Source organism: Gossypium raimondii, chromosome 12 (genome assembly GCF_025698545.1).
Source record: "Gossypium raimondii isolate GPD5lz chromosome 12, ASM2569854v1, whole genome shotgun sequence".
Taxonomy (NCBI): domain Eukaryota; kingdom Viridiplantae; phylum Streptophyta; class Magnoliopsida; order Malvales; family Malvaceae; genus Gossypium; species Gossypium raimondii.
This window is the reverse complement of record NC_068576.1, coordinates 19,242,835-19,261,050: the sequence shown is the minus strand read 5'-3', so window position 1 is coordinate 19,261,050 and position 18,216 is coordinate 19,242,835. Positions and strand designations below refer to the sequence as shown.

General features: G+C 31.3%; 1 protein-coding gene across 1 annotated transcript; it reads left to right on the top strand.

Moving 5' to 3' along the window:
* The first annotated feature begins 384 nt into the window (after positions 1-384).
* On the top strand, positions 385-17,593 carry LOC105762035 (branched-chain amino acid aminotransferase 2, chloroplastic-like). Its single transcript, XM_012579957.2, has 4 exons — positions 385-507; positions 2,827-2,922; positions 8,909-9,021; positions 17,476-17,593. The coding sequence occupies exons 1-4, from the start codon at positions 385-387 to the stop codon at positions 17,591-17,593; spliced, it is 450 nt and encodes a 149-aa protein (XP_012435411.1).
* Positions 17,594-18,216: the final 623 nt, after the last annotated feature.

The following is an 18,216-nucleotide window of genomic DNA, read 5'->3' as shown; positions in this document are numbered from 1 at the left end:
TCATGTGGGGTTTGGCCCCCATCGGTTCTTCTGAAGGCTTACGTGGAAGCTGCAAACTTTGTCGAAAATCAGAATTTTCTGCTGGCGCCTGGGGCACTACATCCTTCCTACGTACGAGAAAATTTCCAGCATCCGGAGGGAGTTTAATAGCATTTGTCTGAAATGTGGGAGTGAAAAGGAGACCCTCCTTCACGTAATGAAAGACTGCCCAAAGGCTCGGGCGGTGTTGGTATATGGGGGCCTTAATAATAACTTGCTTGAGGGTAGCTACTGTCGGTGTGTGGACTGGATTGAAGACGTGGCTCGTTCGCTGGACAAAAAGGCTTTTTCAGACTTAATAATGGTGCTTTAGAATATCTGGAACAGCCGGAATAATTTCGTGATATGGAGGAAGAAGCCAAAGTGACTTGGGATAGAGCTGTTGCGTTAAGCCAGGATTTTTGCATTTTTAACATCTTGGAGAAACCGATGCTTCCTAAACCAGTTGTGGAGAAAGGGTGGAAAAAGGCAGGATAGGGGGTGGTTAAAATAAATTTCAACGCTGCTGCAAATGGTAGGAAAATGAGCTTTGGTCTTGTGGCGAGGGATCATGACAGCTTTGTTCTTGGTGGACGGGCGGGCGGGCGTTCTGGAAAGGAATGTTCAAGCCGAATGGGCTAAGCTGTATGCGCTGGAGGAAATTATAAATCTTGCGCGAGCAAAAAACTGGTTAAGGTTGGCGTTTGAATTGGACTACGCTAGCTTGGTGAATCAGCTTAATAAGACGAATGTTGACTTTTCAACCATGGGCTACCGTATTCGGGAACTCCTCAAATTATTGGATCCGAGTTTTAGTTTTAATTTTGTTTGAGCCACGCGTAGTTGCAATAAAGCAGCAGACCATCTCTGTAATTGGGCTTCTATTAATAATTGTATTAAGGATTTTAATATGGATTATTCTTTGGAAATTCATGATATTATTTTAAGTGATGCAATAAATTGAGGTTGACCTTCAGGTCTTTTTCTATCAAAAAAAAAATAATCCTTTGTCATAAAATCTCATTATTTCACCTAAAATTCTTGGAAATTTTCATAGGCACCAAAGATGAAGTAGATATTTTAGAGAGTATGTTCAACAATTTAGACACAATAAATTAGTAGATGGAAGTCTAGAAAATTAGAAGAAAAAGAAGGATAATGATGATGTTGAGAAAGAAATGGAGAAGTAAAAGAGAAGAAATTATTGTCAAAAGATGTAAGTTTTCATATTAACTTTACTTGTATCTCTATGAGTTGAGTTAACTATGTAACAAATTAAATGTGTGATATGTAAATTTTAATTAAAATAGTAGAGATAGAAAGTATTTAATTAAGTATGATATGTTGAAACACTAAGTTTTCAAGTGAAAGAGAGAAATGTGATTTGTATTATGAGAAGTTTCAAGGTAAAGAAATGAATATAATATCATTATTATATGTGTGTTTAAATGGAAGCTAATGCAAAAACCATGAAAAAGTAAATATCATCACTAAAAGCAGTTTTGGACAGCAATAGTAGCTTGATTTTAAAATTCACCAAAATTATAGAATATGAGTTAAATGATGAACCAAGTATTAAATTAAATTTTAATGAATCTAGTTTTGTACAAAAGAAATGGTATAAACATTGAGAATGTATTAAATGAGTTATATGCATTTTAGTGAGACAATGTCGATGAATTTTGGGATCCCTATTTTAAATTTGAAAAATCATTAAAATTTCTAAAAATATAATTAGGATATGAAATTTATATTTCTTAAAATCTTACTGAGTCAAATTCCAAGAGAAATCAACAAAAATATTATAAGAATTTTGTACATAAAGATAAATAATATTTAGTTGAGAAGGGTCGAGTTGCCTAACAAAGAGAACATGAGAAGATTTGAAGAAAAACTAGTATTAATCTACTTTGAACTAAGTTTTGAAATTTTATAGTAAAATTTCATTGAGACTAGTTTCAAAAACAACAAGGAGATCTTAATTTTGATTTCTATAGGCTAAGATAAAAATAATTTAGTGATTGCTACTCAAGTAGACAACTTTGTTAAGAGTATGTGTAATTAGTGAAAGAATAATTAATATTACATATTGGCATGCTATACTAAAAGCCAAAGATTCTCGTATATATACATGTACATATAGGATGTAGAATGGAGAGGAGGAAGAGGAAAATAATATAAGGGTTGTAATGCTAAAAGGTTGTTATAAGTATGAAATTGTTAATACATTAGAAAGTTTAAATGAAATAGTTGAGACATTAAATGAGTAATTGTTATACGATAAATTAATAAAATATTAGTTGACAAAATAAAATATTATATATATATTTTTAAATTTATTGGTATATGTGTGGGATTATGTGGTATCGATCTTAACACGAAAATAAATAAGTTTCGACTTATTTAGCAAAAAAGGACTCACGGTCGTGACACTAGCCACAATATGTCGTGACATGAGCAATCAGAGAACTTAGTGTCGTGTTATGTTTTCCTCTATGTTGTTCTCTTTTATCCGAAAGAGTCTCGTACATAGTTGTGTTGTTTTCCTCTACCTATATGCTAAAATAATTTCACTGAAATCATTTCAGTTAACCAACTAGAAGCCATTGTGCTTCAAATGATAAAATACTATCAAAGATTTTAGACTTCTGAGTTAAATAAGGCTTGCTTTAGACCTTTCTTTACTCAATCATGGTCGATAAGCTAAAAAGGACTGAAAGAGTTTAGTTGACACTAATATATCTTTTTTTAATGAAATAGTCTAATTGACACTAATATATCTTTTTTAACATAGTTTTTGTATTTTAGGGTAATTTCATCTCCACTCATGTGATAAAAGGAACAATCTTACATGGCATCAAAAGAATAAGTATAATTGGTGTTGCTAGAAGCCAAGGGTTCCAGGTACTTGTAATTCAGTTTTCAAAATTCTTGATCAATTCACTCTGTTGAAAGTAATGTGTAAGTCAAATCCCGAAAATCAAGTTAGAAGAAATTGGGTTAGTGAAACCTGGAGTGGTCACATTTTGATTTTTGAGTTAAGATTGTAAAATTATGTTAAGTGAGTTAATTTGGTTCAGTGGTTAGGTGTTACACTTGTATGTGAGAGGTTTTGGGTTCGAATCTTTCCCTTGAATTTTTATTATTTTTTTCCTAACCCTTATCCTTAAAAATTTGGCATAAATGATATTTTCGCTCAATTGATGGCAAGAATAAGTTTGTTGGTTTAGTGGTAAGATTACAACTTACCCTTTTGTCCTGTGTTCGAATTCCCATGTGTGCAAAGTGGAATTACTTTTGTTTTAAACTCTGAGGAAATATTGATATGTGATTAGTTAATGTGATTTAGTGGGATGTGGGTAGTTTTGAAATTTACCTAAAAATCTCTCCCCACTCTTCCCTCTAATCTGTCATCCCATTTTTGTTGGCATTATTTTTCCCATTTTCTATTTTTAGCCATTTTTCTTTTGTGTCTGTAAATTTTTTTTGCCATTCCTTCTCCCCTCTTTCCTACGTTCTTGTTTCCTTCCAATTTCTTTTGTTTTGGATTATTAAAATTTTTGCTTTTTCATTTTTCTTCTTTTGATCAACTTTCTTCTTTCATTTCGATTTTACCCTTCCATTTTAACACTTCGATTTTTGTCTTCTATTTGGTTCATTTCTCTCTTGCTTCATTCGTACTCTTCTGATCCGTTGTTGATTTCGTTTGCTTCAAAACATCGGTAAAGTAGTATACTTTTTGTTTTGGTATTTTGCAATCATAATTCACTTGTTATTGAAGGATGTTTTGAATTTTGATTTTGTTAGGTGATAATCATGAGATTCGTAGTCCGGCAACAATCTAGTAGCTATCTAACTCTGATCTTTCCGGGTAAGGGACCGAATGTCAATTTTGGGGACTGTTGTGATTAAATAATGATCACCGAAGTGAAGTTTAGGTTCCAATAATTGGTTGTTAATGGATTTGTTTGATTGTCAATGTAGATTCTGTACTCGTTGTTGTTGGGAGAATTTTTAGGAAACCTTCAGGTGTGTGATTGTAACTCGAAACATCACTCAGAACTCGAAAAAACTCAAAAACAGAGGTTGTTTTTGAAATTGCACTACGTCACACGACCATGTGCACCATATGGGCATGTGGTCAGCCATGTGTCAGGCCATGTGGAGTACACGAGCATGTGTGATTACATGGGCAATTCAGGTAGGCCGTGTGCACCACACGGGCTGGTGGTTGGCTATGTGCTAGGTCGTGTGAGCACACGGGTGTGTGTGATTACACAGTCTGAATAGGTAGGTTGTGTGGGTCCATTTTTCAGAAATTTTTATTTTGGCCTGTTTGACTTAGAAATGCATAATTAGACCTTCTATGGGGTCCGTTTGGTTTAAATAAGACTTGAAATGTAACATTTGATAGTATGTGATATGGTTAAGGTAAGTGAAAAACTTATGTACGATCTGTGTTCTGATCACATTGAAAGCACAATTACGTGTAAAAACATATATGTCATCAGTATGTAAAGTAATTGTTAGTATAAGTAATTTGATATGTATAGTCTACAAAAATATGTTTAGGTATGCATGCCATACCATTCATGTGATATGTACATATGTTATTATGATTGTGCATGTGCATTGGGGTGGGTTTTGATATGATAGAGGGATGTTTTCTGGATGTTTTACTGCAATTTTGGCGGTTCAACCGCAATATCTATCTAGCAGCTCAGTTGCATCATTATGAGTGGCATACCACCATGACCCGATGTGATTGGATGGATGGACTCTTGTAGTCCTATTTGGTGTGATCGACAAGACGGAGTTAATGTGTAGCGGATGAGGGTAGGATTTGTTTCGATCTGATATGACATTCTGATATGATATGTTTCTGAAATATGACATCTTGATATGATATGTTTCTAGAATATGTCATTTTGATATGGTATATAATTCTGGAAATACTACATTCTAATTTGATATATGTTTCTGGTAATAGGACATTCTGATATGATATTTGTATATGTGTACATTATAAGTAGAGTTCTATGTTGGTATTTACATTTGTGTATGTTATAAGAAAATATTGTTTTGTAGGCTGAGTTACACACTAGGCTTTTAGCTCATTCATTTGTTTAATTCGTTTTAGGTGAATTTCAGACTTAGGACCAGACAGCGTGCGGGAGCTCAGATTGTTTTCTCGGTTAATTGAATATGGTGATTTATGTTAGTAATTTTTCTGGACTTTTAATTTTGTTTTGGGACTTTAAATTTGATTTTGGTATTTGTTTTGTAAACATACTATCTATAACCTGAATTTAAATCAAGACGGCATAATTAAACAAGACATTGTAGTTTTATAAGACAAAGGTTCTAAAATGTTTTCCACTACAAAGCTTTTAAAAAAATCTAATACGATGTTTTACAACTCTACTGTTTAGCTGTGGGATTGTTTTAATAAAATTAATAAAATAAGGTTCTCGTCAAAATGCTCTAAAGCGATCTTCTGGTTACCTATGTTTTTGATAAATTAAATAACTTTATTCTTGGGAGATAAAACTAAGTTTTCATGTAATCTCTTCGATAATGTTTGTACATAATGATGTAACCTTCATAATCTGGCCGTAACGTCTAGGCCAGGTTTGGGGTGTTACATAATGTATATTTGGGAATGTATAATTGGAGTTGGCCAATCTAATCATGTTACAATTTAGTATTTTGTTTCTACAACTTGTAGTTGTTCTGGTGTTAATGTGGACAATAGTTTACATTGTTTCTCAACTAATTTTTGCTGCTTAAAGAATGCCTCACAATGGTTGTCACTTTGGATTTCATTTTAATGAGAAGAAAAATTGTCTCCAAGTAGTCAGTTATCATTTCGAATTACATTTCAGTGATAGAGGCTTCTACATTTATTTGTTTTTTTTCTAAATTTTTATATGGATATCCTTTGAATTGAGTTGATTTTTTTTGTACAAATTTCATTTTTTATGACATCATAATTATATCTTATTGTAACACCCCTTACCCGGTCTGGTCACCGAACCCGAGTAATAGGATACTAAATAATTACATACAAATTATTTATCAATATTTCAATTAATCACCATTATATCACATATAATCAAATACATCATGTAATTCAATCTATTTCGGTTTTATATTGAGCATAAGGAAGCTTAAAAAACAATTCAGTGTCAATTAGGGATCAAATTGAAACAAAACAGAAAAATAGGAAAATTGTGCAGACAGGGGTCACACACCCATGTCCCCTAATCGTGTGTGGAAAGGCCAAGGACGTGTGGGTGGACTACATGGCTGTATGGATAAACTGTTTCTGATACCGTGTGATGTTCAAGTCACATGACCGTGCAAACAACCCTGTACCCTCGTCTAAGCCATTTGGGTCAAAAGTGTAAATATTCTAAAATGTGTCACACGACTATGTTGTTGATCCGTGCAACAAAATATAGCCGTGTGCATTAAAATCACCTAAAAACTTACAGACCACACAGTTGTGCCATCTTCTCGTGCATGGCACACGACCATCTGCCAGGCCGTGTTAACCTATAGGTATCTTCTAAAACAAGACTTTTAAACCTATTTTACTTATATCACAAGTAACACTTTACACCAAATTCAACCAATTCAAAAGGCATCAATATGACACCAAAATAATACTTATTTTAACCAACCTAAGTGTCTAACTAATATGCCACAATTGGCACCTAAATCTAACAATTCAAACTCAAGTATAGACTCATATTCAAAAAAATCCAATATGCCTTCCAAGGCACCCCAAAACAAGAAGCATAGCGTACATCTTTTGACCATTTAAGCACCATATAACCATAATTCATAATTAAGCATATACACAAGCACCAAGCCCTACCAAAACCATACAACCTAGCAATTACATAACTTCCTTTTACTAATTTATCTCAAGCATAATACCTTATCAATTATAAGCAAAACACCAACCAAATAAAAAAAATAACATGTCCATCATTTACATATATAAACATATAAACAACGTTCTCAAAATGCCAACAAGATCAAATTTAAGCATTGCTTAATCAATGACTCATTAGGTACATGCCATGACCCAAATTAAACTATCACCAACTATTGAGTCTGGTATTGCCGCTAGATGCTGAAGTTGATGAATGACTCAAAGGTACCTGACCTGCGCACAGAAAACAAAACCTGGCACTGAGTATAAGTCAGTGGTATTTCTATAATTCGAATATTAAAATCTAACATATATCATAAAATGCATAAGTTAAAATAGGTGATGATATGCAACATAACAAATCCAAATGCCAATTCATATATTCATTGTTCACAACTATCACATTATTGCGAAGACTAGGACATGGAAAATTCATTTCATATGTCATTTGGTAAAATCGAAAAATAGATGTGGCTAGCACTTTTCAGTATAATCGACAAATGGGACCCCCAGCACTCCCCGACACGTAGTAGTAAAACCCTGAACTCTTTCTATCCTATGACAAGTCATTTATACCTGACCCTGCTAGAACAATTAATAGGGTAACAAGTTTCATATTTTAGTACCAACCAATGCCTCAATTCACATTTATTTTCAATATGTATACATTTATTCAACATATATATTAACCACAATTATCCCAATAAATACTCAATTTTCAAATTTATAGAAATACACATATTTCTCGAATATACTCAATTTAATCATCATAATCATCAATCGATTCAAATCATCTCAATTGAACAAGAAATCTCACTTCATATTCTTACCATGAATAAATAAATTGATATGAAGCAATTTATAAGTTAATTTGGATTATAAAAACATAAACCGTAAACTTCGAGCTATTCGCCGACGACTTTTTCTTTACTTTTCCTTTTCGAGTAATTCAGGTTGACGGTAGCTATGGTTTAGAAACAACACATAAAATTATCAATATACAACCATTTTCACATTCAGTTTCTAATTTGTGCAACCTTTTCATTTTATTTAATTTAGTCCCTAAGATTGGGACTAACATAATTTTCAAATTTAAAACCGAAATCTTATGTCGAATTCACTAGAACTCCTATAAGTCTTCTTATTTCTACAATACACCACAAATTTCAAAATTTATTCATTTTAGTTCATATTACACAAAATCATCAATTGACTTTACAATTTAGTCCTTTTCTATACTAAACTTAAAATCTATTAAAATATCACCAAAAGCTTCAACTCTATAACAATTGTAACATTCATAATCTTTAATAGTATCGAAATTTATAACGTGAGTCAGATAACTTGAACTACCAGAATTCTAAAAACATAAAAATTATGAGAAAAGGACTGAATTGCACTAACCAATTGAAGCTTGAAAGTTAAACAACTCTAATCGTTTCATCTTCTCCCTTGTTTCTTAGCTTAAAAAATATGGAGATGAAAAGAGAAGATAAGTTTTCTCTTTCAATCCACCAAGCTTTTTTTCTGTTCTTTAGTTTAATTTAATTATTTATTTTAACTTAAAATTTTACAACATTTTTAACAATTAAAACTATGTTACTGTCCACTAAAATAAGAAAATGGTTATTTTCCTAATAAGTCCCTCACAAGAGTTCCAAATAAATATTCTTTAAGAAATCACACTTTTGACATTTTTACGATTTAGTCCCTATACCATAATTAAACACTAATTCAAAGAATTTACTTGATCAAAATTCAATTCAATTCTAAAATAACTTTGTAAATATTTAATAAAAATATTTACGAGTCTAGTTTACAAAACCATGTTCCGAAACCACACTTTCCTACACCACTGACTTTCAAGTCGTTACACTTGTCTACTTCAATGAGTATGTCAGGTAGCTCATTGGGTTACTTCCTAATGCTTATCTATTGATGATGCAGGTTGAGGAACGCCTTATGGAAGTGGATGAGTTGTTTGATGCTGATGAAGTTTTTTGTAGAAGGACAATAGTGGTAGTGTCACTTGTTGGCAGTATTACTTATAAGGGTAAAAGGTAATTATGTGTGCAGTTTGAGTTAAATTTTTTCATAAATTAGTAATTTTGCATCTTCTTCAATTTCACTTTACATCCATTTTTTAATTTTTATCTCATTTTTATGGCAAATGGAAATGGTAGGCATTTGGTGTGTGACACCCCACACCCGACCTTATTGTCAAAATTGGATGTGTGACATCACTTTACATTGCCAGAGCAACTTAGACTAGTTCAATCCATTATATCAAATAATTTGGAAATCAATTGCAAAAAATTTCATGAAAATCACTATTCACTATAATGTCATTTTAACTTTACAATCTTTTTAAATTAGTATCATATAATACTTTAACTTATCAATTAATACTTTATTAATTCATCACGTAACAATTACTCACTTAATGTCTCATCAATTTCATTTAAATTTCTCTTACATATTAACAATTTCATCTCTTATATCAACTTCTTAGTATTACAACTCTTCTATTATTTTCCTCTCCTCCTCCTCCGCTTCATTCAACATCCTATATTGTACATGTATATATATATATATATGAATCTTTGTCTTTTAGTGTAGCATGTCTATATGTAACCTTAATTATTCTTTCACTATTAACACATTAACAAGGCTGTCTAATTGAGTAGCAGTCACTAAATTATTTATATCTTGACCTAAAAAATTCAAAATTAAGATCCACTTGTTGTTTTTGAAACTAGACTCAATGAATATTTTAACATAAAATTTTAGAATTTCCACATAAGCCAATTAATAGTATTTTCTTCAAATCTTCCCCTGTTCTGCTGGTAGGCAACTCTAACTCATTTCCACTAAAATTTATTTATCTTTCATTACATAATTCATATAATGTTTTCATTTGTTTATTTTGAAAATAGACTCATTCATATTTTATACATATAAATTTCATATCCTAAATTTTTTTACAATTTTTATGATTTTCAAACTTGGAACAAGGGAACCCCAAATCAATCTAACATTGCCTCACTTAAATTTATTTATCTCATAATCTACAATTCTATTGCTTAAACCATTTTTTCAATACAAAACTAGATTAATTAAGATTTATTTCATACTTGTTTCATCTTTTACAATTTTTGGTGAATTTTCAAAGTTTAGCTACTATTGTTGTCCATAAATTGTTTTAGTGAAAATATTTACTTTTCTATGATTCTTTGCATTAACTTTCAATTGAATGTATATAATCATTGTAATTTTGATTACTGTTCAATTTAGTCATATAAATTCATATGTTAGTAACATGTTAATTTCTTTACCTGAACATTTTTCATTGTACAACTCATATATCTCTTTTTCTCATAAAAACTTAATGTCTTTAAGGGTGTGTTTGTTTACATGTAAAATATTTTACAGAAAAAATATTTTCACTATTTTCGATTGTTTGTTTGGTGGAAAATGAAATCCCACTATAATTTTTTTCCAAAACATGGGAAAAACATAGCTTTATTTTAGGAAAACGTCTTACCATTTTCATTTTGATAAAACAATTTCCACAGTTTTTCTCCTGAAGCCCCCTTCCCCCTTTTCCCTTTCTCGTTTCCCTTTCCTTGCTACACCAATTGTATTGGATATTAGTCCTTTTTCTCCTTCCCTTCCCTTTTGCCACACCCTAAACCTTAGGTTCGTTGTCTCTAGGATTAACTTCTCTCAACATCAAGGTATGTTTTTTTTTTCTTTTTTATCAGTTTAAGATGCTTCAATTGCTTTTCAATCCAAGCATGTTTGGGACCAAATTATGTGCTTTTAAATTTGCTTTTTTTTTTCTTGCATTTATTTAGGGTGATCTAAAAATGGGTTTTTTTTGTTTCTACTTTTTATTGAAACCGTGAAACTTACTGTTACTCAGTTCAATTCATCATAGGATTTTCTTTTGTGGCTTCTACCCAGATGGTTTACTGCTGTTCTAATGTGCTCTTTGGTGTTTTGATTTTTAGTGCTATATTAAATTTCTATGTATAATTTTTGAGTTTGGGAATTAGGTGTAGTTTTTGGAGTTATCCATGGGCATTATCTTTTCATTTACTTAGGAGTTTAGGCGTGATGACTATTGGTATATTACCTTACTAGCAAGTTTGTGTTATTTGAATAATTGTGTTATGATAGATTCATGGTTTTTGCACACAATGACTTTTGTTACATAAATAACTTAGTTTTGGGAATTTTTGAAGTGTTGTGCCCATGTTAAAAGCTTAGCAAAGGAACCAAAAATGTTGTTTTGAAGTAGATAATATCGAGTTGTGGGGTGCTTATGATGGTCTTAATTTGGCTAGAACTTTAGGAGCAATGAAGGTGCTTCTGGAACTTGATAGTTTATCCACAGTCAAGATTCTGACATCCACTCTAAATGGACCTTCATCTAATGGCCTGCTGCATTCAGTTATCTAATGAAACTTTGTACTAAAATGTTGTAACAGTGATGAGTGGTTGTCATGTTCATACTAGTATTTCAAAATATTGTTGTAGTGACAATGCAAGAAATAAATAATATAAGTTAAATTAGAAAAAAAATGGTATGTATGAATGCAACATATACATAATGTAATTCCATTTTCTTTGAACTTTTCCTAATTTTCTTTTCCTCCATTTGCATCTCTAGGCACAAGTGAATGTTCCAATTAGTGGAAATGCTAATAACATAAGTTGTTTTAGATGCGTGAACTACAATTGCAAAATATAAATATGCAATGTCAAAATTGCTTTAGATTACTCAACTGAGTAACCAATGGACTTCAGTTATCAGGGCCCTTAATCCAATTAAAATTTCTACTTTTTTTCTTTTACGAATTCTGTACAAGAACGGAAAGACCTCTGATCGACTTTCTAATTCTTTCTACAGGTTGTTGTTTTAAAAGGATCTTTACTGGGAACATTCTTATCAGAGAAGGTAAAATTTGAATTTTAAGCCTTATTATTTTGTTCATCAAAATACATCATGTGGTATTTCTGTTGGAACGCCGGCACCCCTACGGCGCAACGGAAAAATAAAACATCCGATGATCCTAACCATGGATCCATGTGTGAGGAACGAATTGGGGTGAAATAAAGGTTTCAAAATTACCGAATCTTTATTCTGAGTAGACAGCAATACCTCAGCAACGAGTAATCTGATCTACTATCAAACCAAGTCGCAATATATCGTGACTCTAGCCTCTACGTAATCCACCAGTTGACAATAAACGGAAGGAATCCCCAAAACTGTTTTTGGAAAAGACTTTGCTTTGACGGCTGCTAGACCCCAAGCAAAGAAAAAATGGGATTTTTATATCTATTTTTTAGGGTTTCTAGAAATTAAATAAATATAACAATATTTTAAACCAAAAATTATAATTAAATTAATTATAATAATGATTTTGGTAAACTATATATTTATTTGAATTTATATACTAACCAAATTCATGTTCTCATTATGCGTACAAGGTACATAATGTGTTCGATATTTGATTACCTAATTAAATAATTAATTTAATTCAAGCGACAACAAAACACAATACCAACTATGTTTTATTCCGTTCATTTCAACTATAGGGTGTGACCCTGTAGGTTCTTGTAACGTTAGCAGTAATACTAGAACAATTCTAATGTTACAAACAATGAGTGGCACCTAGCAATGCATCATTGCTACCTAAGTCACAAGAAATCATGATTCGACATAACCTTTTTATGATTAACCTTTCATGCAATAATCCTTAAGTCCTTTATCTCTGGATTAGACACAAGTCATGGAATAGTCACACTTGCATAGTCCATTCCATGTTCCTTGATATCTTAAGTAGACTATGATATACAAATAAGTATGACATCTCATATCAGCTTATTTGAGCGTGGCCATGCATTTCTATTCTCACTCAATCAAGTGGCCTAAGATATTACTCCCATTATGTAGGACGGACTTATCCTATATCAATCAACCATATCCCTCTACATAGATAGTGGTATATCCAACATCAGCCTTTATAGAATAACCGATTCACGTGTTACGCTTTGATCGTATCAAAATATACAACTCACGATGTTGGGATTATGATGATCTCAAGTCGAGGATCATATACATATTAATCACTATGAGTAATGTTGTGACAATTACATAATAATCCAAGAAACATACTCATAACGGGTCAGTCCAATATGTTGTTCTCTAACACACATATTCATGCATCGATTTTGACATTCCATATCAATGACAACTCTTTATCATCAATCAACTACATGTTAGTCTTAATGCACTATTGTTGTCCTATCCAACAATAATACTTGACTAAGGACCCTTTAAGAATAATCATATTATTCTCAGGACATTATTATAAAACAGTTTATTTATACACATAGAAAAGAAACTGAAATAATAATGGTAATGCCTTATATTAATAAACATGATAAATCAAGTATGTTATTACAACCATCTCATGATTGATCTTTGGGCATACTCTAACAATTTCTTGTTTGGATTTGGGTTTCCATAGGTTTCCCTTATATTGCAATTTAGCACTATGGAATCCCAAAAACCACTAAACTGGTCTTGTTTGTGGGCCTTGTAGACCAAATGCAATAGAGATTTGTGTTTTAACCTTTTCTACCCAAATGTGTAATGTTGTTATTTTTTGTATTGATCAAATTTTGTATGGTATTATTTTGTGTAGATGGATCGTAATTAAGATCATAATGTAATTGTTGGAGTCGTGGCTTTAGTTTTAGCTTTTGGAGCTCTTTGGATTAAAAAATTAAAAACTAGGAAGGAAATTGCTTCTCACCCTCGTGTGAATTGAGATTATGAAAGAGAAAATTATATTAATAGTATTTTATATAGAGGTAACCATCATTGTATTGATGTGATAAGGATGAGACCTATTACCTTTTTTAATTTGTGTGACATTCTTAGTAGGAACAATTTGTTACAACAAACTAAATCGATGAATATTAGGGAGCAAGTAGTTATATTTTACATATAATTGGTCAAAATGTAAGGTTTCGAGTGATTGGATCTAGATATTATAGATCAATTGAGACAATTGACCGTTACTTTAGGGTTGTATTGAGAGCTATTTTGAAATTGTATAAATTAGTTATTAGATTACCTGATGAGTCAACTCCTAGTGAAATCAGAAACAATCCAAGGTTTTATCCTTTTTTTTAAAGATTGTATTGGAGCATTAGATGGAACTCATGTTCATACATCCATTCCACTTAGCATTCAAAAATGATTTCGTAGTCGTAAAAGGGGGACGGCACAAAATGTATTGGCTGCCATTACATTTGATTTGAAATTTTTCTATGTTCTAGCTGGAAGGTAGTGTACATGATTCTCATATTTTAAGTGATGCACTTTCACACCTAAGAGGATTAAGAATTCCAAAATGTAAGAATTAACATTAAACACCAAATAGTTCAAGTAAGCTCATAATTTATTAATAATAATTATATTTTGTAAAATTGTAGGTAAATATTATCTTGTTGATGCTAGATATGGCATTCAAAATGGATATATTACCCATATTGTGGTATCCGATATCATTTAAAAGAGTTTAGTAATCAGGGGCCAGAAAATGCGAAGGAACTCTTTAATCTTCGTCATTCATCATTACGAATCATTGTTGAATGTGTTTTTGTGATTTTGAAGAAACAATCTCTTGTGTTAGATGCTGAACCATTTTGGAATTTTCAAACTCAAGTAGATATAGTTTTGGCTTGTTGTATCATTCATAATCGTATAATGAGAGTTGATCCTAATTATTTACTAAATCAAGGATTATATGAGGAGCCAAAGTCTGATTTGATAATACCAACTCTTACAAAGCAAGAAGAAAGAGAAGAAGCAAGAGAATAGTCTGCTAAGAGAGGGGAAATTGCACAAACTATGAGGATTGATTATATGGCTAGAAACATTAGGTAGGTTTAGGGCTCAAGGTTAATGTTTTTATGTTATGTATGTTTTAGTATTAAAATTGTTATTTTTTTAAATGTTGGTCGGATATTGATATTGAAATTATTGTTGGATTTTGAAATTATTATGTTTTAAGCTTGTTGGATATTGAAATTATTGACAATGATAATTATTAATGTAGAATGGGTAAGAGCAACAAAAAAGGGACAATAAAGTAATTTGGTGGACAAAACTGATGGAACATCTTTTTCTCGAAATTCTAGCAGATGAGGCACAGAAAGGAGATAAGCCTTCTAACACTTTCAAAGTAGTTTCTATTAATCGAGTTGTTGCATCTATTTCTGAAAGATTCCAAGTTCAATGTAATGCTAAGCATGTGGAAAATCATCTGAGGATTGTAAAAAAACCAATGGCAAATTATATGCACAATTCGGGTCGAAAGTGGTTTTGGATGGGATGATAACATAAAAATGATCACATGTGATAGATCGACATATGATGTGACAGTGAAATATACTTATATATGTTAAATATATTTCAGCATTGTATTTTTTTACTTGTTATTCTAATTGTGTATAATATCCAATAGGCAGACAAGAAGTATGAACCAGTTTTGATAGAACATTTGCTGACATAGACTTGAATGATGGTAACCAAGATTCAGTGCTTGTAGACTATGAAAATGAGGAGGTTGAGGAGATAAGAACAAATGTATCTTTATTTGGCACATCTAAACGTAAAAGAAAAAATGCTCAAGAAAGTGTCATCGATGAACAAATTAAATTTGTGGGTGAACAACTTGGTAAGATTGCTAATGCATTTGGAACAATTTACTGCGAATAAGACGCCACATCTTTACGAAGAAGTGATGTCGATGGAGGTGGAAGGATTTGATGATGACTTACTATGTAGTGTGTTTGATTATCTTGTGGGCCGTGAATCCAAGGCCAAAGCTTTCTTAGCCAAAAGTATGAAGCATAAAAAAATTTGGCTTCAAAAATTTTCTCAAGGTTGAAGATATTGATACTTTAATGTGGTGTAGTACTTATGTTGTGTAATACTAGTTATGCACTTGGACAATACTGTAGTTATCATGTGATGTACTGCTAATTATGTACTTGGATAATATTATTAATTTATAATATTAATTGTGATTTGGAAGCTAATTTATTATTATTCAATCTTTATATTTTTATTTTTTATAACACAATTAGAAATCGTCTATTCACCAAATTGCTCGAGGCCTATGCTTTTTTGAATCCAATCGTAGATTTTATGCCAGTAATACCTGTTCTCTTTTTTCTCTTAGCCTTTGTTTGGCAAGCTGCTATAAGTTTTCGATAAGATCCTTAATACTGTCCTAGAAAAATTCATGAGTGATTCAAGAATTAATTGATGAACATATTCTCTAAAATCTCTACTTCATTTTTTCTCTAGGGTGCCTATGAAAATTTTCCAAAAAAAATTGAGAGAAATGATAGGATCGCATAACAAGGGACGAATTTGTAAGATATGGAAAACTTTTTCTTATGTATATATATTGGCGTCAGAGGCATGCATGGAAAGTATGAAGAACTTCGTCTTTTCTTTCAAATATCTAAATTAATTAATTAATTAATTAATTAATTAATATTATAATATAATAAAATAATAATAAAAATATTCTAACCAATCATGTTTTAACATCATTTCTTACTAATTATTATCATGATAATTCATAATTATTATCTTGATTAAAAATGACCATTTTGTCTTTGTAATATCTCAATATTCACTTTTGTGTCATTTTTATTTTTGGTAAAATTACAATTTAGTTCCTCTCATTTTTCCACTTATTCAGTTTGATCTTCACTCGCCAATTTATTTTAGTCTTTAGTCCTTTCCTACTTTAAGTTATTTACACTTTTAGTACTTCAACTTTTCATAATTATGTTTTGACTCTTTGAATTTTGAATATTTACATTAAGACGACATCAGGTTTCATATCTTTACAGTTTAGTCTCTGCCTTACGTTAATACATCATATTCTATTTTCTGACTCAATTTCCTTTAGTATTCACTAGCTTTCTCTTCTAAAATTAATAAATTTTCATTTTATTTGCCATCATGAATTTATCACGTTTTCTGTGATATTACACTATTTACTATTAAATGAGGGTTTTGGGATGTTACGCAATATATGTTAGCTACTTCTGCATGGGGCCATTATTTTAGTAACTGAAATTTTAATCGTGTTTATTTTAGTATGAAAAATAAGAATGACCTACATTGCTTTGACTCCATTTGTTTTTTGAGTATCTATGTCACACACTTTGTTTGATATGAGTAATGTTTCAAGTATCTTTTAAATACATGGAAAGACTACAAAAATTTAGAACATATCCATATTAAACATAGACCTGTATTTGAGATATTCAAGTTCAACTAACATATTCATGCTAGAAATACACGTATTTGACACACCCAAGTTCAAATAACCTAGGGAATGGCTGTAGTTGAGCTTTATTTTTCTTGATTTTACACAATTAAATTCCTTATAAAATGCTTTTATTGTGAGAGTATCATACGGAGTAGATGGTTTCGGGGCTGTTTCGCAACAGCTCTACTCCGTGCTTACCCGACTGCAGATGGGTCTTATAGACGACAAGATGAATTGGACTGTTGAGTTGAATTAGGCATACTGTAATAACATCTTGTTTGCCTTCTATAGAGACATCACTGCCTCAGGTAAAATGTCCTCTTTTTTTTACTCCAGTAGTATGCAGATATAGTTTTTTTGTTTTTTAGAAATGTTGGTTAGAATTTTCATTGTTGTCTTTGAATAATGATACACTATTAGACAAGGACATTGAAGGTTTCAAGTTAATGAATCTTTTCAAACTTGGTTTCTAAGCAGGAAAGTAAAAATATTGCAACCAAACTTTGATCTTTCATGGGCTTGAAAAGAAAAACTTCAAATTTACAACATTTGATAGAAGGATTGGAATGGTTTTGCAAACAAATTTTATGTAGTAGTTTCCTTTTGTCAATTGATGAGCCTTTCAATTCATCCGGTTGTTTATAAGGATGGCAACGGGGTAGAGACTTTGATCTGACCCTGATTTTAGTATAATTTTATCCTCAATTTGAATCTGATCTTGAAAGTACATATACTCAATCCATCTTAATAAAAAAAATACTTTCATATACATATAGTATATAATCTATAATATATAAAACCAAATATGGTAAATTACAAAAAAAAAAACCACCCTTATATACTATATTTTATAATATACAGTATATATTTTAGTCTTTA

Excerpts from the sequence above, each read along its gene's own strand:
- LOC105762035 (XM_012579957.2), top strand. The coding sequence starts at position 385 with ATGGAGGAAGAAGCCAAAGTGACTTGGGATAGAGCTGTTGCGTTAAGC. Across the intron at positions 2,923-8,908 it reads CTAGAAGCCAAGGGTTCCAG|GTTGAGGAACGCCTTATGGA; the intron begins GTACTTGTAATT and ends TTGATGATGCAG. Across the intron at positions 9,022-17,475 it reads ATTACTTATAAGGGTAAAAG|AGTATCATACGGAGTAGATG; the intron begins GTAATTATGTGT and ends TTTTATTGTGAG.